The sequence below is a fragment of the Vitis riparia genome, chromosome 13 (genome assembly GCF_004353265.1).
Source record: "Vitis riparia cultivar Riparia Gloire de Montpellier isolate 1030 chromosome 13, EGFV_Vit.rip_1.0, whole genome shotgun sequence".
Lineage (NCBI taxonomy): Eukaryota > Viridiplantae > Streptophyta > Magnoliopsida > Vitales > Vitaceae > Vitis > Vitis riparia.
In genome coordinates, this window is record NC_048443.1 from 19,758,610 (window position 1) to 19,784,798 (window position 26,189).

The 26,189-nt window shown below is 37.8% G+C and overlaps 1 protein-coding gene across 1 annotated transcript; it reads right to left on the reverse strand.

Annotated features, from left to right (window-relative positions):
* Nucleotides 1-22,045: 22,045 nt before the first annotated feature.
* On the reverse strand, nucleotides 22,046-24,791 carry LOC117927706 (GABA transporter 1-like). Its single transcript, XM_034847357.1, has 7 exons — nucleotides 24,644-24,791; nucleotides 24,214-24,444; nucleotides 23,773-23,870; nucleotides 23,174-23,360; nucleotides 22,955-23,085; nucleotides 22,622-22,855; nucleotides 22,046-22,514 (listed from the first exon to the last, which is right to left on the reverse strand). Exons 1-7 carry the CDS (start codon nucleotides 24,753-24,755, stop codon nucleotides 22,134-22,136), a joined length of 1,374 nt encoding a protein of 457 aa, XP_034703248.1. The 5' UTR covers nucleotides 24,756-24,791; the 3' UTR covers nucleotides 22,046-22,133.
* Nucleotides 24,792-26,189: the final 1,398 nt, after the last annotated feature.

The following is a 26,189-nucleotide window of genomic DNA, read 5'->3' on the forward strand; positions in this document are numbered from 1 at the left end:
ACAAAGGATCCAACACTCTAACACCCCTCAGAACAGGCTCCTCGGGTTCACTTTATACCACAATTACACTTACAGCTATTACATAGATATTTTGCCAAATTCCTAACTTAAAAGCTAAGGAATTCTATCACTGGTGGTTTACAAGGAGAATTTGGGCATTTAGGCAACAAAAATATCAGAAGAAAAGATCTAAAAGAGTCGGTGCACAGCTATCGGGAAGCTTCAGGACCGTTTCGCAGGTGAAAATGAGGTCTGCGAGATTTTGCAGATGCACAAGAGGGGCTGCGAAATTTCTTCATAGCAACCAGCTGATTCAACACCTTCACAAAGTTGACTTCCATCTGGTAGTGCTGGGCTTCCATCGCGGCGTGAAGCTTCAGGGGAAATCCATAGCACTGTGCAAAAGTGTTGCGAAATATCTCGCAACAAAAGGGTGATTTCGCAACACTTTGCTGAATCCTTCCTTCAGCTTGGAGTGATCGGCTTCCAACGGCTGTAACTTCCTCATTTCAGCTCCAAATCGTACACGGTTTGAAGCATTGGATTCTTGACTTCCTGAGCTTTGAAATGGTATATAGCATGTAGAAAATGGACTTCGGGAAGTGCTCCAAAAGTGCAAAAGAAAACTGTAGCTACTGTCCCCTGTTTTCTTCACTCTGTTTTTCTCTTTGCTTTTCTCCTCTTGCTTTTCTCCTTGCATTCCGGATTTGCTTATGGCAAAGGACTTCAAAGCTTTGATTCTTCATTCCTCTAAGCTTCCCATTGCTTGCCATGGATTCCATATAACTCTCCTCAATCTCCTAATGCTTTGGTGATCAAAATACTAACAAAAACACCAAAACTTACACATTTTGATTAGAATTAATTGAAAGGGGCCTTAACATGCTAATTGGGTTAAAAGGCACTAACTACTACTCAAAAGTGTTTAAAAGGATTAATTATAAGCTATGAAATAGCACTTTTTGAGTAGTAATCACTCCCCCCAACCGACATATTGCTAGTCCCTTAGCAATGAAGGAGAGAAAAATAAAATAAAAGTACCATAATTTACAACATCATGCTGATCAAAAAACAATTTTCAAGTGACATGATGATCTAACTCTCACATGGAACATGAAAGAAATAAAACTCAAACTTCAATAGGAGCTATCAAATAATTTGCCTAGTCACAATTCATAAAGAGAAGGCATTATGCAAATTTAAGCTTTAAAATCATTTCCACTTCCAAAGGACCAAACCTTACTCTTCCACAAAAATCTAAGTGTTATTTATTAGTTTCCGAATATAGTATGTTGAACTAATCTCTCCCCTCAACCTAGTTCTTTTCAAAGCTTAGCAAACTAATCAACCTCCAATAGGCTAAGAACGCACCTCTTTTCTTTCACAATTTTTTTCTTGTAGGAGTGCAAGGCTTAAAGGTATTCTTTTCTAAATTGTCCATGTAACGGGGGTCCATCGATGACTCCCAACCAATCAAGGTTTAGGGCATCAAGTTTTAAGGATTTTTCAACCACTAACTCCTCGGATTTCACCCCGGACTTTTGAGAATGAATTTTTAATACCCAAGTACCTACAGTATGTTAAACTCCACCTATCCACCCTTGTAACGAGCATTGAGGTCGGTGACTCCCAACCAATGAAGGCTTAGGGCACCAGGTTTTAAAGATTTTCACCATATACCCCTCAGACCTTGCTCGGGTTTCAAGATAAGCAAACATTTTTTTTTTTCAAAGACTCATTGGCCTTTTATAAGGTGTCCCAACACTATTAAATGAGGTCAAAGGTACCAAGTCTAAAATTTTCCTAAGTCAAGAGGGAAATAGTTTTCATCTTATAATTGGAACCTAGTGTGCACAGTGTGTGGATAGCTTAAAGTGGAAGAAATAAGGTTGAATTCAATAGATGTTTCAACAATTCATCAACTTTAGTAAGCATAATACAAAATCTAAGTCAAGTAAAAAGACAAAAATTCAATTTCTCCCTTTTCATTTTGAAAATTTTTCCTTAATAACCATGGAGAGTAGAATAAAAACTTAAAAAAAAATTAAAAATTAAGCAAAAAACAACTAAATTACCAAAATAACTTAGCATTAATAGCAATACTTACTTCCTCAACTCTCCCCCCAACCAAGCTGAACATTGTCCTCAATGTGACAAAAGCGATTAAAAAATAAGGAGGAAGTGGTACCTCTTGAGTGACATGGAGTCTTAGTCGTATAGGAGAAACCACATGTTTCAAAGAAAACATAAGAGTTAGTGAGTAGAGAAAATAGAAAAATGCCAAGTTTAAACAAAAATTGATGTCTATGTATGATGTATCATCAGTAATACATCCAATCTCAAAATATAAGACATCAAAACATGGAATTATGTATACTAATATAATAAGTAAATACAAAAAATAAAAAAATAAAGAGATGATCAAGTAATGGCAGGGTCCTGTGGAACTGATGCATCTGTGGTGGCCTCTTGAGTGGATTGGATCAGCACTTTGACTTCTGTTCTGGTAGTCTCCTTAGGTGGCATAGTCTCCTCAATTGGAGCTCGCAGTTGGTAGCTATGGGATTTGATGGTTTAAGGAGGTAAGAAATGGAATGAGAGGCTTTATATGTGTGATCTCAGGGTGTGCGGGGCTTTCCTCTAGTCTTGGCCATAGTTGAAATGGAGAAAGGTGGCTGTTCATGAGTTCCAGAGGGTACTCAGCTGGTGCGTGGGGCTCTGTTGGCATTTTAGCAACTTCCCTTAGCTTTGCAAGGTGTTTTTGCAAACTTCCCTCCATTTTGCATGTCAATTTCGGAATTTGAAGGTCATTTCTAAGCTTTGAGGTGATTTTGCAGCCATTTTGAAGCTTAGAGATGATTTTGCAGCTCAAAAGTGATGAAAAGAAGGAAAAAAATTTTCGCAGCCCATTTCGCAGCTGCGAAATGAGGGTCACTGTGCTGCGAAATGGCACTCGTGTGCCAAGAAGTGGTTTCGCAGCTGCGAAACACCCTTCCAAATGGCGTCTCGACTGTGAAATTCCCGCTCAGCTTTGCGCGCTCGTCTTCAAACGGCCATAACTTCTTCATTTTTCCTCCAAATTGCATACCGTTTGAAGCGCTGGACTCCTGACTTCCCAAGCTTTGAAACGAGATATGGTATGCATAATTTGAGCTCCAGTAAGTGCTTCAAAAATGTCTCCAACAGTAGCGAAATGGAGATGCGACATTTCCGCTCATGGTTTGCACAGTCATCTTCAAACAGCCATAACTTTTCCGTTTCAAATCCAAATCGAGCACCGTTTGAAGCTATGGACTTCTGACTTCCCAAGCTTTCAAACGATATATGGTATGCATGAAATGAACTTCGGAAAGTGATCCAAATGTGTCCAATAGTTTCCGAAATGGGGGTACGGCTGTGACATGTCTGTTCATGGTGTGCGCGCTGAAGGATTTTAAGGTGTGGAGGTTTCGTAGCCATTTTTCAGCTGCGAAATGAGTGTACGGAGCTTCCAAATGGGACTCTTGTTCCAAAAAGTGGTTTCGCAGCTTCGAAATCCTCTGCAAAATGGAGCTTTCCCTGCGGAAATGGGATCTTTCATGCTTTGGTGGTTCGCAACCGTTTTGCAGCTGCGAAATTGGGGTCACTGTACCGCGGAATGGCACTCGTGTGCCAAAAGGTGGTTTCGCAACTGCGAAACACCCCGCAGAATGGAGAAATTGCTGAGGAATCGCTGCGGAATTGGGGCTTTTTACGCCTTAGTGGTTCGCAGACCACTTCGCAGCTGCGAAATGGGGGCTCCTGTGCTGCGGAGTGGCACTCGTGTGCCAAAAGGTGGTTTCGCAGCTGCAAAACACCCTTCCAAATGGAGTTTTCCCTGCGAAATGGAGGATTTCATGCTTTGGAGCTTCGCAGCCGCTTTCGCAGCTGCGAAATGGGGGCTCCTGTGCTGCGGAGTGGCACTCGTGTGCCAAAGACCGGTTTCGCAGCTGCGAAATCGTTCGCAGAGGGCTTAAAAGTGTTGCGAAGTGATTTCGCAACAAAAGGCCGTTTTTGCAGAGGCTGCGAAATCTCGCAGAGCTCTGTTTTTCCCCTGTTTTTGCTCTGTTTTTGCTCTGTTTTCGCTCCGATTTCTTCCCGATTTCTTCCTTTGCAATTCCTCTTGATTTTGATCATCCAAAAACCTATATTACATCAAAACAAAGTAGAATTAAAGCATTAAAATCAAAATTAAAGTATTGAAATCAAAATTAAAACATTGAAATCAAAATTAAAACAAGTAATAAGTAAAACAAAAAGCTATGGACTAGTTAGTCTTGAAAAAGACTAAGTCCATCAAAAAATTTGATCCTGATTCAGCTTGCCCGGATCCCATATGAAGTTAGCATCCTTTATTAGAGATTTGCTATGTATGATGGCAATGGAAACAATTCCCTTTCTGTCATACAAAGCTTGGAGAAAAAGCGGATGCATGTGTTTCTTCATTTTTTCCTTGATGACTATCCTCTGTGGTTTTCCTTGTACATTAACATCATAGCCATCTTTCTCTATCCTTTTCCCCTTTTTCTTTCCTTTGATTTCCTCCCTATTTTCTTTCTCTGTTTCACTCTCTACCTTATGCTCTAGCTTGCATGTGGGCAGATCAACCTCTTTACCACTCAAAGTGATCACTTCTTTGACTTCCCTCTTTTGTGAAGATTCTCTCTCCTTAGCCTCCATTTCATGGATACTCATGGAATTTTGATAAGGTTGAGAAGGAGAGTTTTCTTTCTCTTGCACTGTGTTGAGGTTGACAAACCTTGAGATTGAATCTTGGAGATTATCTATCTTCTGAGATAGATAATTTTGCACTTCATCCATCTTTTTCTCTACACAGTCATTTCTTTGACTGAGCTGAGCATTGATGGATTTGTTAGCTTCAACAAAGTCTTCCATGACCTTGTTAAGATTCATCATAGCTTGGTCAAGGTTTGAGGCTTGCTGTGGTGCTTGAGCAGGTTGCTGGTACTGAGGCGGCTGTGGTTTCCAAGAGAAATTTGGATGGTCCCTCCAATTGGAATTGTAGGTGTTGCAATCACCAAACATTTCCCTCTCCGTTGGAATGATAGGACACTCTTCCACCAAGTGCTCATAAGATAGACAAATGACACAAGGCATAGCTTGCAATGGTGTTTGAGAGATAGCTTGCACTTCTTGCATGTTCTTCATTTCTAGCTCATCCAATCTCCTTTCCATAGCTGCAATCTCTGCCTTCATGTCTATGCCATCATTCAAAATATACATCTCACCCTTAGCATTAGGTTGAGATATCATTCTTCCCATATCTCTAACATTCGGTTCACCCCATTCTCTTGAAAATTCAGCCACATAACTCATGAAGTTCATGGCTTCCTCTGCTATCTTGTATTCAATATGGCATGCACAACTAGCAATTTATGAATTAAAAACAGAGAACACAAAAGAAAACAAAAGAAAAACAATTCAAAGAAAGAAAATTAAGGTAAACTAAAAACTAAATAAAGGTATACTAAAATATGAACAATAAATGAAATAAAAAGAGTTAGTAAAAGGAAAGAAAAGTCACCAAACTTGTGATGAAGATCACAAGTACTCTCAAAAGATCATATCACTGCAAAGTGGCACCATCCCCGGCAACGGCGCCATTTGATTCATGCCTAATTGGTGTCTCAGCTGATTCATGTCCAGCTGGTGTTCCTTGATTGAGGGATTAATCAACAAAATTTATAACCTATTACACCATATACTAGGGTAGCAAAGACAAAGCTACTATAGCATAGTGGCTCTAGGATCGTTCACTGGGATGGGTTTTCACTTCACAAATGATATTAATTCAAAGCTGAATTGGTGGCTTTTCATTTCAAGGTTAGCTTTAAAAGAAAACATAAAGACGTTTGAATGAAAAAGATTGGTTTTACGCTAACCAAAAATAGTAACTGATTTTTCCTACAAAGAAAAGTGTTTCTTGGAGTTTCAGATCACTAGGCTCAGATTCCTTATACAAAAAGGAGAGTTCGGTCACTTGTTTCAATTCCTCATATTAGAGAATTAACATAAAGTCAATTCTCTAACAGGTGCTGCACAAATGCTTCCCATTAATGGGTTCAAACACTAAATCCCTCTCACTGATGCACCTTGCAATGGCTCATACCTCTCACCTAGCACTTGCCATTCAAGGTGATCTTTAACCTTGGATTACCCGTCAAAAGCTCGCAAGAGGTAACTAATGGATGTCTCCTAAGAGTCCAAAAGCTTACCAAGTGTTGGCTATTCTAGAAAATCCTACCTTCAAGTCACCTACCAGAGGCTCGCAAGGGGTAAACTAGTGCATCTCCATGGTTAGAGATCACTTGCCTTACCAAGTGTTGGCCCAGGTGATTCCAAGGTGTTTTAAGCTAACTAAAAACATAAAAACCATCAACGGGTCACACTTTCTCTTCATTAACAACTAAAACAACAGAACTTCCAATTTATGCATGAGGAAACTCACCCGGCTTTCTTCACTCCAAGAGACAAAGAGCTTAGCCTCTCATCCTCTAAGGAAAAATCCTCAAAGTTTGATTGGCTAGAAAGAAAATGAAAATGAAAGAGAAAACAAAAATATATGTGAAAAGCAGAGCAAGTGCTCTGTATTTTACTTCCTTCCCAAAACTGTACAAAGGATCCAACACCTCTAACACCCCTCAGAACAGGCTCCTCGGGTTCACTTTATACCACAATTACACTTACAGCTATTACATAGATATTTTGCCAAATTCCTAACTTAAAAGCTAAGGAATTCTATCACTGGTGGTTTACAAGGAGAATTTGGGCATTTAGGCAACAAAAATATCAGAAGAAAAGATCTAAAAGAGTCGGTGCACAGCTATCGGGAAGCTTCAGGACCGTTTCGCAGGTGAAAATGAGGTCTGCGAGATTTTGCAGATGCACAAGAGGGGCTGCGAAATTTCTTCATAGCAACCAGCTGATTCAACACCTTCACAAAGTTGACTTCCATCTGGTAGTGCTGGGCTTCCATCGCGGCGTGAAGCTTCAGGGGAAATCCATAGCACTGTGCAAAAGTGTTGCGAAATATCTCGCAACAAAAGGGTGATTTCGCAACACTTTGCTGAATCCTTCCTTCAGCTTGGAGTGATCGGCTTCCAACGGCTGTAACTTCCTCATTTCAGCTCCAAATCGTACACGGTTTGAAGCATTGGATTCTTGACTTCCTGAGCTTTGAAATGGTATATAGCATGTAGAAAATGGACTTCGGGAAGTGCTCCAAAAGTGCAAAAGAAAACTGTAGCTACTGTCCCCTGTTTTCTTCACTCTGTTTTTCTCTTTGCTTTTCTCCTCTTTGCTTTTCTCCTTGCATTCCGGATTTGCTTATGGCAAAGGACTTCAAAGCTTTGATTCTTCATTCCTCTAAGCTTCCATTGCTTGCCATGGATTCCATATAACTCTCCTCAATCTCCTAATGCTTTGGTGATCAAAATACTAACAAAAACACCAAAACTTACACATTTTGATTAGAATTAATTGAAAGGGGCCTTAACATGCTAATTGGGTTAAAAGGCACTAACTACTACTCAAAAGTGTTTAAAAGGATTAATTATAAGCTATGAAATAGCACTTTTTGAGTAGTAATCATATCCTGAGACTGCCACGACCAAGGATAGGAGAGCATTGAGACAGTTAGCCGCCCGATTCGTGATTTGTGGTGAGACATTATATAGACGATCAGCTGACGGGATGCTATTATTGTGCTTGGACCGTGCCTCCGTCGATCGAGTGATGAGAGAGGTTCATGCGGGAGTCTGCAGACCACATATGGGAGGACATATGTTAGCCCGTAAGATCATGAGGACCGGTTACTTCTGGTTGACCATGGAGACGGATTGCTGTCAGTTTGTTCAGAGATGTCCCGAGTGTCAGATACATGGGGACCTCATTCACGTGCCACATTCCGAGTTGCATGCACTGACTTCACCTTGGCCGTTTTCAGTGTGGGGTATCGACATCATCGGGAAGATTTCGCCGAAATCTTCCAGTGGTCATGAGTTCATCTTGGTCGCCATCGACTACTTCACCAAGTGGGTGGAGGCCGCTTCGTATGCGAGATTGACATCATCTGGAGTTGCTAGTTTCATCATATCACACATTATTTGTCGCTATGGAGTCCCTCATGAGTTGATTTCGGATAGAGGGGTACATTTTAGGGCAGAGGTTGACACCTTGGTGCAGCGATATAGCATCCGACATCATAGGTCGTCTGCGTACAGGCCGCAGACGAACGGGGCAATAGAGGCCGCGAATAAGAATATCAAGAGGATATTACGGAGGATGGTTGAGACTTCTCGGGATTGGTCAGAGAAGCTCCCATTTGCATTGTGGGCTTATCAGACCTCTTTTCGCACCTCTACAGGCGCCACACCCTACTCATTGGTATATGGCATGGAGGCGGTGCTACCCGTTGAGATTGAGATGGGTTCGTTGAGGGTAGCACCAGAGCAGCAGATTCCCGAGACAGATTGGGCTCAGGCTCGATTTGATCAGCTCAATCTCCTAGATGAGAGGAGATTGAGAGCAGCAGACCATGTTCGTGCATATCAGAGGAAGATGGCCCACGCTTTCAAGAAGCGGGTCAAGCCCAGACCACTACATGTAGGTGACTTAGTCTTGAAAGTCATCAGGGGATTGATCAGAGATCCTAGAGGGAAGTTCAGACTCAACTGGAGCGGACCTTATTTCATCAGGGAGTTGACCCTAGAGGGCGCTGCATGACTGATGGATTTAGACGGAAACCAATTCTCAGAGCCAATCAATGTGGATCAGCTAAAGAGGTACTATGTTTGAGACCATGGTCGCAGGATGGGTGACCATCATTTCGGTTAGCCATTACCTTGTTATTCCCTTTGGATACATAGTTCGTTGCTAGCCCATTGAGCCTCGCATGCGCATTATAACCTTTCTTTCTTATCGCCTTGCTCACATTTTCACACCGGGATAGGGGCCCTTTAATGTATGCATGTATTGTTTGGTAGTTTCATGAGCTTTGGACCTAGGGGCATGTTTTTCTCATTATCTTTTCCTATCACTGCACCTCTACATTTTCATCTCATCTTATTGGTTATGTTATTCATCTCTTCTTCCTTATCCTATCTACTATTTGTTTGTCTCATATTCTTTCCACCCTGAGTGGTGAGCCTCCTCAGTTCATCACATGGAGGATAGTCACATCATTTCCATCATCTATCTCACGGACATTGGTTTAGAGATCCTTAGTTTGAGAAGGTCATCTCATCAGAGAGAGTTTGTTTGTTACCTTAGCACTTGGGAGTGTGTCCATTTGTTATTGATATCATTTTTGGGGTTCGTTTGTTCATCTTCAGGGTACATGCATTTGTATATATGTAAAATATATATATATATATATATATATATATATATATATATATATATATATATTATTATTATTATTATTATTATTAGCACATGTGTGTAAGTGCATAGTGTTCTCGATCATTGAGTATGTATATTGATGTCTGGGGGTCATTTTTATCGAGTATGTTTGTTATTGGGAGTTCGTATGTGAGCTCTCTGAGATCCCATGTTATTTGTATTGCTTCGTTATATCTATTTGTGAGAGAGATGAGTGACCTTCTCCTAAGGACTCCGAGTCATTGTCCTTTCCATCATTACATTCATTATTGATGTGACTTCACTTTATGTTTGATCTGAGTCGATCACCACCTTTCTCCACATATTCATTGTTTCGCTGTCGTTTTTATCGTTGCTTGTGATTCATCTCATTCCCTTCACATCTTATTCTCTCCGTACAGCAACCCATCTCGAGTTCGATACTCACTTCGCGTCATCATTATACATCTCGTTATTAGTTCGTTTTGCTTCATTTGTCTCCTTATCGACATCACATTCACAGTAGGCATCTTCAGGTCCATGGCTCATGGGGTTCACCATACATGTTGCATTTCATAAATGAGGGCATGAGTTTTGATCATTGGGTATTTGAGCCTAGTTTTCTTTCGTTTCTATCACCCTATTACCTTGGCCTACGTTACGTCCCGTATCTTAAGACCACCCTGAGGCCATGGGATCAGATGTCGTCTTCGGTAGCCTCTACTTGGACAGGTGATTGAGATCTAGTTGATATTTAGATATTGTCATGCTTCTTCTTCTGGGAGTCACCCCTTTGATGTGTAGGACTGATTCAGTTGTGTTCGAATTACCGGGATCGTGAGTTTGACGATGATTGACTTGGTGTCACCCAATTTTTGACCTATCGTACCTCTGGTGCCACACCGGGGGCATATCCCACTTCATTTAGGGGTTTATGGATCCTTACAGACTTGCATGATCATTATCACTTATTGGATGCTCACTGAGACGTGGACATGATCGTTACCTTACGGAGCCCCTGAGATCCACCCAGCTAGGTCTGCACTTCTCGACACTTGGATGCCATCATGCCTCTCCATCTGGGAGGTACATCTTGGATATGTGTGCATGATTCAGTTATGGATTTGGACGACCATTGTTACATGTTCGAGGATAGATGATTCCATGCTATCTAATCTCCGACCTATCATACATTTCGATGCCATACTGGGGCATATTTTCCGTTTCAAATGAGATTTACGGACTTTCATGGAGGTCACATGTGCGACAATGGATGATTTCATGACATTTGTTCTTCGGACCTGTCGCGCACCTGATGTCATACCGGGGCATATTTCGTTTCGGAAGATCTTTATGGATCTTCGCAGAGGTCACATGTTCGAGGATAGATGATTCCATGCTATCTGATCTCCGACCTATCATACATTTCGATGCCATACAGGGGTATATTTCCGTTCGGACGAGATTTACAGATCATGAGGGAGTTGCATGCTTATCCTTATTTGCGAGATGTATGCAGAGATGACGATATATTCGCTATCCTCACGATGATTCCTTAGTGGAGCCTATCGAGAGCCATCTAGCCAGGCCCGCACTGGTTGATATTTAGATATTGTCATGCTTCCTTCCGAGAGACGTCTCTTTGATATGTGGGTTTGATTCAGTTGCAGGCATAGATGATCTGAGTTCATCTGATTTTTTCGACATGTTACATTCTCGATGCCACACTAGGGCATATTCCCCATCTTGATCGAGATTTATAGATCCCCACTGGTTTACATGATCCTCCACGGTTATGAGATGCACGCTAGGTCGATGTTTGATTTCATTTTTGTCCGGATACTCCGAGGAACCTCTCTTGAGTCATTCAGCCAAATTCATACCCTTTGATATAGTCGTGATTCCTGGATGGAGTTGTCTCTGGTGCCTGGATTTCCCGCGTCATCATTTCAGTGGGGTACATATCAGATATGTTATGCGTCCCATTGGTGTTTATTCTCGGGTCATCAGGACAGATCGGGTACATCTGATGCCATACTGGGGCATATTGCCCTCATTTAGCCCTAGAGGCGATTGTTCTCTCACATATCCGTTACAGTTTCCATCACTCGGCCGAGATATATTGTATTCTTTTCACTGACCATTATTCCTGAGTTCTTCATCGATATGAGCTCTCAGCGGAGCGTCGTTCGAGACTCGTAGAGTCCCTTTCAACCATTTCCAACGGATTGAGATTTGTAGTGGCATGCCACACTGGGGCATACCCCCCGTCTTTGAGTTCATCGGATATTTTGCAGATCTTTCTCACTACTCAGTCCATTTCTTGATCTTTGAGAGTCGTCATACTGGGGCATACCCCTTTCAGCGCTTTTCTACTGGGGCATACCCCCTTTCTTTGGGTTTACTGTGTCTCGTCTTGATTTCATGGTTGTTAGACTCATTTTTCGATCTTTACGAGTTATCACCTAGAGCATCTCCCTACCATCACCTTGTTTAGGCTTCCAGAGCCACTTCTGTCATCTTGTTTAGGCTTCCAGAGCCATTTCTGTCATCTTATTTAGGCTTTCAGAGTCATTTCTGTCATCTTGCTTAGGCTTCCATAGCCATTACTGTCATCTTGCTTAGGCTTCCAGAGCCATTACTGTCATCTTGTTTAGGCTTCCAGAGCCATTACCGTCGTCTTGTTTAGGCTTCCAGAGCCATTTCTGTCATCTCGTTTAGGCTTCTAGAGTCATTTCTGTCATCTTGTTTAGGCTTGCAGAGCCATTACCGTCATCTTGTTTAGGCTTCCAGAGCCATTACCGTCGTCTTGTTTGGGCTCCCAGAGCTATTTCTGTCATCTCGTTTAGGCTTCCAGAACCATTACTATCATCTTGTTTAGGCTTCCAGAGCTGTTATTTTCTAGTTTAACCCTTAGAGTTAGCTTTTGGTTTGGCTTCCGGAGCCATTATTCTTCTAGTTTAGTGTTTAGAGTTAGCTTTTGGTTTGGCTTCCAGAGCTTTTATTCTTCTAGTTTAGTGCTTAGAGTTAGTTTTTTTTTTGTTTGACTTCCAAAGCCATTATTCTTCTAGTTTAGTGTTTAGAGTTAGCTTTTTGGTTTGGCTTCCATAGCTATTATTTTCTCAGTTTAGCATTTAGAATTAGTTTTTTTTTGTTTGGCTTCCAGAGCCATTATTCTTCTAGTTTAGAGTTAGCTTTTTGGTTTGGCTTCCAGAGCTATTATTTTCTCAGTTTAGCATTTAGAATTAGTTTTTTTGGTTTGGCTTCTAGAGCCATTATTCTTCTAGTTTAGTGTTTAGAGTTAGCTTTTTGGTTTGGCTTCCAGAGCTATTATTTTCTCAGTTTAGCATTTAGAGTTAGTTTTTTTGGTTTGGCTTCCAGAGCCATTATTCTTCTAGTTTAGTGTTTAGAGTTAGCTTTTTGGTTTGGCTTCCAGAGCTATTATTCTTCTAGTTTAGTGTTTAGAGTTGGCTTTTTTGGTTTGGCTTCCAAAGCCATTATTCTTCAAGTTTAGTGTTTAGATTTAGCTTTTTGGTTTGGCTTCCATAGCTATTATTTTCTCAGTTTAGCATTTAGAATTAGTTTTTTTGGTTTGGCTTCCAGAGCCATTATTCTTCTAATTTAGAGTTAGCTTTTTGGTTTAGCTTCCAGAGCTATTATTTTCTCAGTTTAGCATTCAGAATTAGTTTTTTTGGTTTGGCTTCCAGAGCCATTATTCTTCTAGTTTAGTGTTTAGAGTTAGCTTTTTGGTTTGGCTTCCAGAGCTATTATTTTCTCAGAGCATTTAGAGTTAGTTTTTTGGTTTGGCTTCCAGAGCCATTATTCTTCTAGTTTAGTGTTTAGAGTTAGCTTTTTGGTTTGGCTTCCGGAGCTATTATTTTCTCAGTTTAACATTTAGACTTATTTTTTTTGGTTTGGCTTTCAGAGCCATTATTCTTCTAGTTTAGTGTTTAGAGTTAGCTTTTTGGTTTGGCTTCTAGAGTTATTATTTTCTCAGTTTAGCATTTAGAATTAGTTTTTTTGGTTTGGCTTCCAGAGCCATTATTCTTCTAGTTTAGTGTTTAGAGTTAGCTTTTTGGTTTGGCTTCCATAGCTATTATTTTCTCAGTTTAGCATTTAGAGTTAGTTTTTTTGGTTTGGCTTCCAGAGCCATTATTCTTCTAGTTTAGTGCTTAGAGTTAGCTTTTTGGTTTGGCTTCCAGAGCTATTATTTTCTCAGTTTCGGCGTTCAAAGCCATCATCACTTTTTAGCTTCGGCGTTTAGAGCCGTCATCGACCTTCAGATCGACATTCAGAGTCACGTTCTCAGTTTGACGTTTAGAGTCATCATCATCACTTCTCAGTTTGACGTTCAGAGCCGTCATCGATCTTCAGATCGACATTCAGAGTCACGTTCTCAGTTTGACGTTCAGAGTCATCATCATCACTTCTCAGTTTCGATGTTCAGAGCCATCATCGGTCTTCAGATCGACATTCAGAGTCTCATCCTCGATTTCGGCGTTCAGAGTTGTTATCACTTCTCAATTTGACGTTCAAAGTCATCATCATCACTTCTCAGTTTCGACGTTCAGTCATCTTCATCACTTCTCAGTTTTGGCGTTCAGAGCCATCATCGCTTCTCAGTTTTGGCATTCTCGCCATCACTATTTTCAGTTTGGTGTTCAGAGCCGTTATCCCTTTCCAGCTTGGCGTTCAGAACCACTTCTCCAGTTTTGGCGTTCAGAGCCACCATCGTTTCTCAGTTTTGGCATTCAGAGCCATGGTTAGTTTTTCGTTCGGCGTTCAGAGCCGCAGTTCACCCTCTTTCGGCATTCAAAGCATCTCTCCAATTTTGGTGTTCAGAGCCATAGTTCACCCTCGTTCGGCATTCAGAGCCATCTCTCCAGTTTTGGTGTTCAAAGCCATTATCCCTTTCCAGTTTGGCGTTCGGAGCCACCGTGTCTTCTCGTTTACGATGTTCAGAGTCGTCTTTCTCAGCATGACATTCCTAGCTACCAGTTTAGTTGGGCATTCAGAGCCGCCATTCCTTCCCAGCTAGGCATTCAGAGTCGTTACATCTTCACTCGGCGTTTAGAGTCATGTTTTGTTTCATTCGACGTTCAGGGCCACCATTCATCCACTGTCTACGGCATTCAGAGCCATAATCACTTCTTAGCTTTGGCATTCAGAGCCACTATTTCTTCTCAGTCTCGGCGTTCAGAGTCGTCACCATTTTCTGTTTAACGCTCGGAGCCACCATCTTTTCTTAGTTCCGACGTTTAGAGCCACCACCTCTTTCCAGTTTGGCCTTCGATGCCACCATCTTTCTTTAATTTGGCGTCCAGAGCCATTGCACATATCCCTTCAGGCACTTTGAGTCATCACATTTTCGTGTTTTGACGCTCAGAGTCATTCCTTCTCATCTGTATCATCCAGAGTCACAGTTTCGACATTCATGTTCACTAGCATTACACATATTGCCTTCAGGGTTTGCATCTATTCTCGTTTTTCCTCACCGTGTTATCCTGTGCTCATCACTTATTCGTCATTGCTCTTCCAGATTTCTCTTCCCATAGCTCACGACGTAGTCCTTTGAGTTTTACGACGCATACTTCGGTTATGTCGTTGGGCGCCATACGCTTGGCACTTCCATGTAGTTCTCTTAGGGCAGTCCTCTCGAGGCATATTCGTTCTTGTACTCCGAGTCATTCTTTGGAGAAGTCTTAAAGAGAGTCTGGGTCTTTGGCGCGGCTTCGGAGGCGCTTCGGGAGATCCACTCTCCTTTTAGGATTTTAGGACTCTTTCGGTACCCCTGATGGTTCGGATGAGTTTCTGTTCTACCTGTATGCCTTTAGGGGTCTCTCTTTTTCTTCGGTAGAGTTCACTTCGTTACACTCATTGCTCACACTTGCTTTTCACTCCAATGTTCACATTCCTTACACTCATGAGCTCTACCGAAGAGGGGCATATTTGTAGACTCCTTCTGTGGGGGGGGGGGCTCTTCTCCCGAAAAGACTGGCAGCATGGGCATGGCAGAGGCCATGCTGGAGTTTAAAGATACCATACCTGCTGAGAGATGAACAGGGAAGCAGGTAATGGCTTGCCCGGGAAGGTAGGAATTGATTGGAGGGAAAAACAGAGAAAAAAATAGAGAGAGAGAAAAAAAAAAAAGAGAAAACAGAGAGAGAGGGGGTTCGGAAAAATTTTGAGCGCATGAGGGAGAGTGAGAGAGGATTGAGAAGAAGAGTTTGAAAGCCATGGAGAAGCTGTAACCAAGAGGAGCTATAGGGAGGTGATTTCGAGCTGAGCAGAGGAGGAGCTTCTCGTTTTGGTCCAGGTATTTTCTATGCTAGATACACAAAGCCTATGCTACACTGCAACTACTTGTACAATGTTTCATAAGTGTGCCATGGATTCTTTGTGTTATGCCACTATTGACTTGACGACAATAGTTCCAAAGGTTAACAATGCAGTTGTATTTACAATGACCCAATGAGCTGGAAAAGTCCTTCGGTAAGTGTTTTTTTTTATTATCTAGATCTCTTAGGCTTGGTACAGTTCCTGGCCCATCTTTGTCACCTGGATCTTCTCAGCCATTGGTTTATACCATTAGGAATTCCGTAGATGCAGTTGGTTCTTCATGGAATGTTAAAAGATCCAGACATGGGAAGGAATCATCCATTCTTTCCATAACCTGCTTAACAACTTCTTAGTGGGGATAGTGGTGCTGTTGGGGCCCTTTTGAAAAGATTGCACTTTTACAACATTGAAAGAATGGATAACACAACACTATACGAGCATGGCTACCCTCATCTCACCACCCATCAGAAGCACCACCCTCTCATTTCCATCATCCCTTCCACGAGCATGAGGACTGTACATGCATGTTGTCACCCTTCCTCTCTTCATCACCACCTTTTCTCTCTCTAAAGCACCTCTCCATTTCGTTCTTTCTCTATCTTCCTCTCTGTAGATCCTCTCTTTAAGTCATCAATGGGTACGCGAATCCCATCTCACCCGCTCAGCAATGGCCTTCACATGTTTAAGCGGCAGATTCAGCACAAGAAGTAGTAGCCGACGACAGGGTCACGTGCAGCGCCGACTACCGGAGACGACGTGAAGAAATCCGGCGGCGTCGAGGGGTAGCGGTCAAGGTCGTTGGAGCCTTCAGGCTCGATGAGGGAAGGCGGTGTGTCGTTTGTCAGTGACGAGCTTAAACGAGGAGGCGAAGTTCAGGCTCAAGGTGTCAAGGGCGGCAATGTGGGTTTTTCTGGTGGTGGCGGGTTCAGATTTGAGCCCAAGCCCAAGTTTGTAATGGGAATGGCTGTTTTGGGCTTGCCCATATTAGCCATTGGGTATGGGCTTGAGATGGAGCCCAGGCCCATGTGTATTGCTGAAGGGCCTCATGTTTTGTTCACCCATTTAAAATTGGCCCATTTGATTGTTTTCAACTTACATAATTTACCTCCTTAAAGCATAAATTTCTCAATAAATTTTCCCAACCCCAATTTCTAAACCCTACTTACAAAACTTGCATATTTAAATAATTCTCCTAAATTCCGCTTTTTAAATTTAATCCAGATTTCCGAAATTCCGATATTTTATATGTATTTACCTTTATCACCTTATCCATTTATTTATCGATTTAAATTTAAAATTTACATCTTTAAATAATTCTCCTAAATTCCGCTCTTTTAAATTTAATCTAGATTTTAGAAATTCCGATTCTTATTTTTTTTTTATCTATTTATCTAATCGTTATCACTTTATTTATTTATTTGTTTAAATTTAAAACTTACTCTTTTTTTTAAATAATTCTCCTAATCCAGATCTTTAAATAACGTTTCAAAATCCCGATTTATAAATTTAAAATTCCAAATTCTGAAAATCCAATCTTAAAATAATCTTTCAAAATTCCGATTTCTAAATTTAAAATTCCAAATTCTGAAATTTTAATTCTCACATCAATTTATTTAATCATCGTTATTTATTCATTTGTTCATTTTTAAAATTCAATCTTAAAATAATCTTTCAAAATTCCGATTTCTAAATTTAAAATTCCAAATTCCGAAATTTTAATTCTCACATCAATTTATTTAATATTCGATATTTATTCATTTGTTCATTTTTAAAATTCAATCTTAAAATAATCTTTCAAAATTCAGATTTCTAAATTTAAAATTCCAAATTCCGAAATTTTAATTCTCACATCAATTTATTTAATTATCGATATTTATTCATTTGTTCATTTTTAAAATTCAATCTTTAAAATAATCTTTCAAAATTCTAATTTCTAAATTTAAATTCCAATTTCCGAAATTTTAAATTCTCACATCAATTTATTCAAATCATCATTATTTTATTTATTTATTCTAAAATTCCATTTTAAACAATTCATCTAAATTTCCGACTTTCGATTTTAATTCCCAATTCCAAAAATTCCAATATTCACATTTATCTATTTAATTATTATTACTTTATTTATTTATTCTAAAATTTCATCTTAAACAATTCATTAAAATTTCCGACTTTCAAATTTAATTTCTAATTCCAAAAATTTCAATATTCACATTAATCTATTTAATTATTATTATTTTATTCGCTTATTCTAGAATTCCATTTTAAACAATTCTTTAAAATTCCAATTTCCGAATTTAATTTTCAATTTCCAAAATTCTAATTTCTTTATAATTCAATTCCCAAAATTCCAACTTTTAAATTTAATTCCCAAGACCCCCGATTTTCAAACAAATTCCAAGAATCCAATTTTCACTCAAATAGTTTTAATTCCATTTCGGCTCCTAAATAATCTTCTGATTTTCTTGATTTTACATAAGCAATGATGAATTCTTCATGATTCCGAAACACGGAATTTGTGAGACTAGTCCATGAACGATAAATTGGGCTTTGGTAGGGGGCTCTATGTTTGATCCCTTTGATTGTCAACTGTCGTGCTTAATGTATTTTGCTTGAGCTTCGTTTTGCACTCCGATATGCATGAACTATATTTTGTATTCGTTAATTGTGCACTAACTTCGTTTCTTGATAGCGCATTGTGGCTCGTGGCCGAGGTATGCATCCACTTCCATTCTAGACAACCTCTATTGCATGTTTTGATTCCCATATTGTGCATGATTTAGGTGAGTATCCATTGATTTTCTCATTGATTGCCACATCAGCTTCATTCTATTAGTAGAAACCCGACTTTAGGGACTTAAAGGGGTGCTACGGTCTGTACCGTACCTTCCCGATAAGTAACCTGACCCTCGAACCCGATCCGGTTTTTCACAGACCACCTTTTCCAAAATAAGGAGTCACACTTAGGGTTTTCTTTCTTATTTTGTTTACCCTTTTAAAAAATAAAACAAAAATAAGTGACGACTCCAAGTCATTTTTCCTAATCAATAAAATCAATTTTTCAAATAAAAATCGAGCTCGCCATTTGAGTGGGAAACGCATGAGCCGAAATGCGGGGTCCATAGGTATATTAGTCTTTTCATATATTATATCAGCTCTATCAATTATACAATTTTTATGGACCAAATCTTAATTTTTGGACTTAGCTGAATTCAAAAGACAATTGTCCCAAATACAAATGAATAAACCATAGGAGCCTATTTGAGAAAAATATAAAATTATTTTTCAAATTTAAAAACTTGTTACGGTAACTTTTTCATAGGAAATAGTTTTTTTTTAAGAATTTATTATAAAAAATTATTTTTTGAGAATATTTTTGAATTGTTTTAAGTTTTTTTTGGGTTATTTTTAAAAATAATTGTTCAAATAAGAAGAATGATAGAAGAGAAAACACTATAGATAAAAAGTTTTTTAAAAGAAATATTTGGAAACACAAAAAATGTGCTAAGAATTTTATAAGTTTGGAAACAAAACTTTATGTTAGAAAACATTAAGGGTCTATTCGAGAACTGTTTTTTATTTTCTAAAATAAAAAAATAAAATAAAAACATTTTTTTAAACAAAAAACTATTTTTTAACAAAAAACTATTTTTTATTTTTTATTTTTAAGAATTTTAGAAAACATATTTTGTTTTCTATTGTTTTTTGAGAATTATTTTAAAAAATAATTATACAAAGATGTGGAATGATTAAAAATAAAACACTGCATATAAAAATTATTTTTAAAGCATATTTAAAAATATTAAAAACATATTAAAATAATTTTTGGTTCCTAAATAGACTTTTATTTTACAAAACATTATAGAACAATTTTCTAAAATTGTTTTTGAAAATAATTACTAAGCAAACGGTAAAGAACTAATTTAAAAAATTATTTTCAAAAACTATTTTGAAGAATTATTTTCAAAAATATTCCCAAATATGCTCTAGACTACCAATTAAGTATCCACATAAGTTATTCAATAAACATACAAATAAGGATTAATTTAACTCACCTTGTCGTAAGATTTGGCTAAACTTTCATTGGTTTGATAGTGATTTTAGAAACATTTCTAACTTTTTTTAATACTTGAAAATTTTTATTTTTTAAATATTAGAATGACTAAAAATACTTTTAAGAACCACTGCCAAATACTTTCTTCATTAAATATTTCACTTATTTTAAGTGAGACGGTGACTAGTGAAATAATAGAATAAAAAATAAAAGAAAGATAATTAATAAAATTTCAAATAATTAAATAGAGATTTGATATATTTAATCAAAACCAAGGATTATGAATCCTACAAATAATAGAATTGGGATAAAGAGAATGAAACTAAAGTATAAATGAAATCAAAGTACAAAATAACGAATACAAAGTAATAAGACTTAAAAATGCACTTGTAACATAACCTAATTGATGATATGTACATGAAAGTAGAGTAAGTACATATGAAATGAAGATAGACAGACTTGAATGCATATGTAATGCGATGTGATTAATCACACTTTCCGGGTCGGTACGCCTTTGGAATTGTAGGACCTTGCTATTTGAGTCATTTGAAGTTCCAACATTGTACCTAGACCATGGCTGTGTTTGTTTTTGGAACAAGGAAACAAGATCAGTATACCTTGCCCAAGGGGGTTCAATAATGTGTTCTATGTAGGACAAAGAAGACTGTGACACCGTTTAAGATCTTGTCTATGAGAATCTTCTCGAGTTCTCTAAGATTTTTCATCTATCTGGTCACATGAATCACAGAAAATAGCCCCAAATGAATATGACTTTGAAAATAAGTTAATCACACACTTTCGAGAAATAGTTCCATTCATGAGATGGGGTAGGTGAAACAATCGATTTGGATTTTGGGTATTCGAAACTTTTTTTTTTTCCAACATTATCAATCAATTTAATAATTTAATTTAAGGTATTTAATATATTAAATATATCTGATAAAATAATTTGATGTTGAAAAATAATTTTAATTATTAAATCAAAATTGTTAACTTATTTTTTATTATTAAGTTTTTTGATTTATTTATCCTTGTCGAGATTGAGATTTGACTCATTTTTTATTTATCTACAAGATTTTTAATGTAGGTGCTTTACAAATAAATATTTTGCTTAAAATTAATAACAGTAAATATTAGTTAAAGTTAATGACGATGAATATTAATTAAAATTAATAAGAGTGATAAATAAAATATTTTTAAAATAAAAGAAATAATATCAAATCTTTTGTCAAAATTCACTTAAACTATCATTAATTTAGGCCATTGATGAGAAAGTGTTTTCTAACCTAAATTCAAAAGTCATACTAATCAATGATTACTAATTTAATAGAAATAAATACTTATAAAGTTAAACTTTAAATATCAAAGAAATTTTAACTCTTCAAGAAAAATGATAAAATCAATAGTCTAATATAAATTACAAAAATAAATCATAATTATGGTTAGGATTTGGGGGATTGCATGCAACTTCAACCCACGTCAACCCTCTTATTTAGTTACAAACTTACAAAAATACTATCATGTTTAAGAGCTCATTCGGTAGTAATTATAAAAAACGTTTTTAACCATTTTAACACTTAAAATTATTTATCATTTAAGAGTGCGTTTGATAGTGATTTTAGAAAGCATTTATAATCTTTTTAACACTTGAAAATTTTTATTTTTCAAGTATTAGAAAGACTGAAAACACTTCATAAAATTATTACCAAATACACTTAAGTGTTGAAAAAGTTATAAATATTTCCTAAAATTATTATCAAATACATTATTAGAGTGTATTTGACCATAATTCTTAAAAGTGTTTTTAAATTTTATAATTTAGATAAAATTTTTTAAGTATTAAAAAGGGTCATAAACATTTCTTAAAGCCATTACCAAACTCACTATAAAACTTCCTTAAGTGGAACCGGGCATGTACATGGTCCTGCCCAGGCTGGGGTCCCAACTAGGCCCAAACGGGCCTTTAAACTGGGCTGAGAAATTTGCTCTTAGTCTAAGCCGGATCCTAGGCCCAAATATTCAATAAATATATAATGAGGTTTATAAATTAAAATAATGAAAACATTAAAAAGCTAGGCTTGATGTTTATGACTCTGCAATGGTTTCAAGTTTCAACTTTCCGTAAAAGCTTATATCTCATGTAATGCCTGTTCATGTTTGGGCCACGTTTGGGATATTTTTTTGGGCCTTAAAGCTGGGCCCAGCCCTTGAGTTTGGCTGCCCTATTTTTTGGGCTTTAATGATTAGGCCTGAATATATGTAATCGGGCCTATAGGCCAATTTTAGATCAACTGAACTCGTCCTGGTGTCATATGAACACCAACATATACAATCGTTTTACGCCTTACACGTTAGCGAACAAGTGATACGTCTTGGTATCAAGGACCATCTGTCTAACCGACGACACTGCCCCCACTGCTGCCAGTGCCGAGGACACCACTGCAATGGTTGTGTTTATCCAAAAAACTAGGCTTCTTTTGGAGGGTTTGAAGCTCACATTATAGAATATCATAGGCAATATAAAATCAAGAGGTATGCATCCCAATGCCCCAAACAATGCCATGATGTCTCCAAAAAATGGTAGCATTGCAGCGATAGTTACTCCTATGACCACTGTTAGGGACCGGAAAATCAACCTTGGTATGGTGTTGCGAAGGGAAAACGGATCCTTCTTCGGGTTTGCGAAAAGGCCCTCTAGAACTTCATTTGTAGGTTGCAAGTAAACCTGCAAGAAACCAAAACCATCCGATTCAACCGATTTTAGAACAATTTAGATGCAACGCAACCACAAAATTGAAACCCTAGCAAGTTGTGAGCGAATAAGAGTCTTACCACACTGACAGCGGCTAGTTGTGTAAGAGTGAAGACATTGGTCATCAAAAGAAACCAAGTGGGCAGCAAGGGGTTATCACCATCTATAAAATTGGAAAGGACTGATCCTTGAGCATCATTGCCAAATGCCCAGTAGCCAGATATTCCTACACTGAAATATGTCAAGATTATGACAGTGTAGCAGATACACAGTCCTTTGAACATCTTCCCGGTCACTGGAGGCGCTATGGTTGCCTACAAATATGAAGGATACTGGGCAATTTACTTCACTTTAAACACCCAACAACAGCAGGGAAAAAAAAAAAACGAACATGAAGGGTGGCCATAACAAACCTGAATTTCAGGAATGATTCCACTTGCATATGTGGTGGCGATGATTGAGATGCCATTAAATGCACCAAATAAACGATTTGCTCTATCATCACTGAGAGAATAATCCTTTGGAGGCGCCTTGCTAGAGCTTCCTGCAGCATAGGCAATGTATATAAATTAAGTATATATGCCAACATGCAAGGATCACCTTAAAGGTACTTTTATGGCCATTCTTCTCACCAATGTGTATGGACCCGGCTGCTGCGCAAGCGCTGTAGGCAAGACAGAGGACTAGAGAGACGAGGTTGATGTGCCTTAGGGAATGGAAGGATGGAATTTGTGCCAAGAACAACAGTAGCACTCCAAACATTATAATAAACTGGTAAAGCTGCATGCCACCATTTGGCCTACAGAGCAAGTAGATGAACTGCATTTGAAGGCCAAAATAAGGGGGAAAATGTCAATGCATTAGATTGAATTTTTTCTCTGATTTTTCCCTCCATGTTATGAGCACCAATTAGCTTGAAAATGTAGCACCTTTTCAGTTAACTCATGCTTTATATGAAAGGAAAAAATAAAAAAGATCTTCAAGGTAAGAGTGGACAAAGAGGATTCTGCAGTCCATTTTCTTTGAGGCCAAACAGGAGAGAGTTTAAATTTAGGGGGCTATTAATGGAGTAAAATATTTGGCTGCAATCCAATTTTGTCAAAATTGTGTATCTACTACCAATAAAGAAAGGCGAGTCATATTCCTGTTTACCCTTTCTTTGAATCTCCCAGACATTGAATAAAGAGAAAAAGAAAAAAAGAAAAAAGGCTGGCAGACAAAGTAGACTAACCTTGAGGCTCTGCCCTCCAAGAAGAGAACAAACAATAACTGCACCATAGCATATCACAAATTGGAGCGGCCCCACGAAATATCTTCCCCATCGAGGCCCTGTTGAAATCCCATCATCAATCAATACGTTTCTTTTAATTCTACCCTGATCTATGGCTCTTTGTGGATGTTGCTGTCATTTACATTGATTTTTCCATTTTATCTCAAGTAAAAGTAGGCTCTTTGAATGGAATGGATGCCTGATTTTAAATGGCAGGGGCGTTCAATTATTGGGTTGACATTTCAAAGGTTGGCGGGGTGATTTAGTCATTGCTGACAACTCTGGACAGTGAATTTTATTCTTTTTAAACTTCTAAAGGTATACATATAAAAATTGATTCTCTCTAACGAATTTCTCCGTTGAAAAGCTGTCTGGTTGTTGGAAAGAAAGTGAGTAGCCCACCTAAAATATGTGTGGCCATGTCCCGGAAGCGAAGATGGCGATGCCCGAGCTTGGCGTGGTGCTCCAGAACCAAAGATAGGAGATTATAGGAATAGAAAGTGACAAGCGCGGCCAAGGCTAGCCACACGACTCCAGCCACCCATCCTAGCAGCCCCATTGCATATGGTAGACTCAGCAGCACTGGTGCCACTATGGAGGTCGTCAGATGGTATCCACAGTGCAACCATGACCCTGCCATATCCATTATCCACAAGTACTTTCATTTATTCTTGAAAATCAGTTCTGAAATCAAGCCCTTAATACCATGTTAACACTACCATAGATCTTGACATATTTTTTGGAAAGAAAGAAATTAAAGAACTTTTGTGAACCAAACAAAGCATGGGCTAAAACTGATCATATGATGAACCATGATATGCAGTCTGTTTACCTTTGGATTTGAGGACGAGGAGAGCTCCAGCATCGAGGTCTTTAGGAGGGTTGATGGGGGTGTCCACAGCTTTTGTGGATACATCCATGGTGGTAGGAAGGACAGTTCCCATCTCCAGCTATGGACAGACATGAACTTCCACTTCAAAGGGATAGTATATAAAGGTAATCAGGTCAATGGTCTCTCAGGCTGAGTCCATTCAACCTGTCACTTTCCACTTCGAAGTTAGATTCAACTCCCATGTGAGAGCGATTCAAAAAAGGATTTAATTGGCTGCATGCTTTGGCCTAACAGTAGCCTGTTTTGGACCATTCATGAAAGTGGAAGATATGGATGACTTTGCTTCTTTTGAGATGAAATTCTCAATCTTGATGAACTTTAGGCTCCAGCTTATGCTTTAGGACCATTCATGAAAGTAAATAATGACACATGGGCTTCACCTCAAGTTTTCTAACCTAATGGTATCAACTTGATGAAAACTAATCATCAAATTAATGGTAGCTGGATTGACTGGAGAGATTCCATATTCACTGGCAACTTCATTGGTCTTCAATTTAGAATCTAATTTATTTTAATAATGTGAATCAATATTAACATGAATTTTTATATAATATTTTTTATTTTTGGTCTATTTTAAAGAAGAATTTATTTAATATTTGAACATATAGGGCTTAATTGAGGGATGGGTAGACGTCCATGTATAATCTTTGTAATCAACCTAATAAAATAGAAAAGTAGGAAAATAAAATGATGATGTGAACTAGCTTCTAGAAAGCATGATTGATGGCCTGCCTATTTTGACTTTCTTCTACATTGATTAGATACCTACAAGCAAAACTGCTCGAGTCTTGACCATCATTTTCACTTTTCAGCTGACGATGACTCCAAGACATCAAATTTATTACGGGACAACTGTGTTTTGGGCTAACCGACTAAAACGTAACATTTGGTCCATATAATTTTGATAATGAATGGAAATGATACGAAACATTTGGTCCATATAATTTTGATAATGAATGAAAATGATATGAGATATTAAAATATCAATATATCCTTCAAAATTCTATATAATACTTTTTAAGGATATAAAATAGTAATAGATTAAAATATTCAATGATAATAATTCTATTTTAATAATTTGAATTTTTTAATATTTTTAAATTTTTTATTTATAAATAATTGAAAATCAGTATTATTTTCTATTTTAAATTATATATAAAAAAAATTATGTTAAAAAACTATTTTAAAAAATACTTTCTAAAAAATAGTAATATGATTTATATTTTCTTTTTGAAAAAACCTTTAATTAAAAAATGAAAACTATTTTAAAAAATAAAAATTGAAAACTACTATTTTTTTATATGAAAATAATAAAAAGAATTAAATTTCATTCCTTGATTATCCATTTTTATTTTTTTCCATTAGTTATTTTAATAATAAAAAAATATAGTATGTTTATGATTAGATAAAGAAATTGATCAGTTATGTGTTTTTTGTGGGACTATCTTTTACATGAAAAATAATTAAATATTTAACTACCATGCTC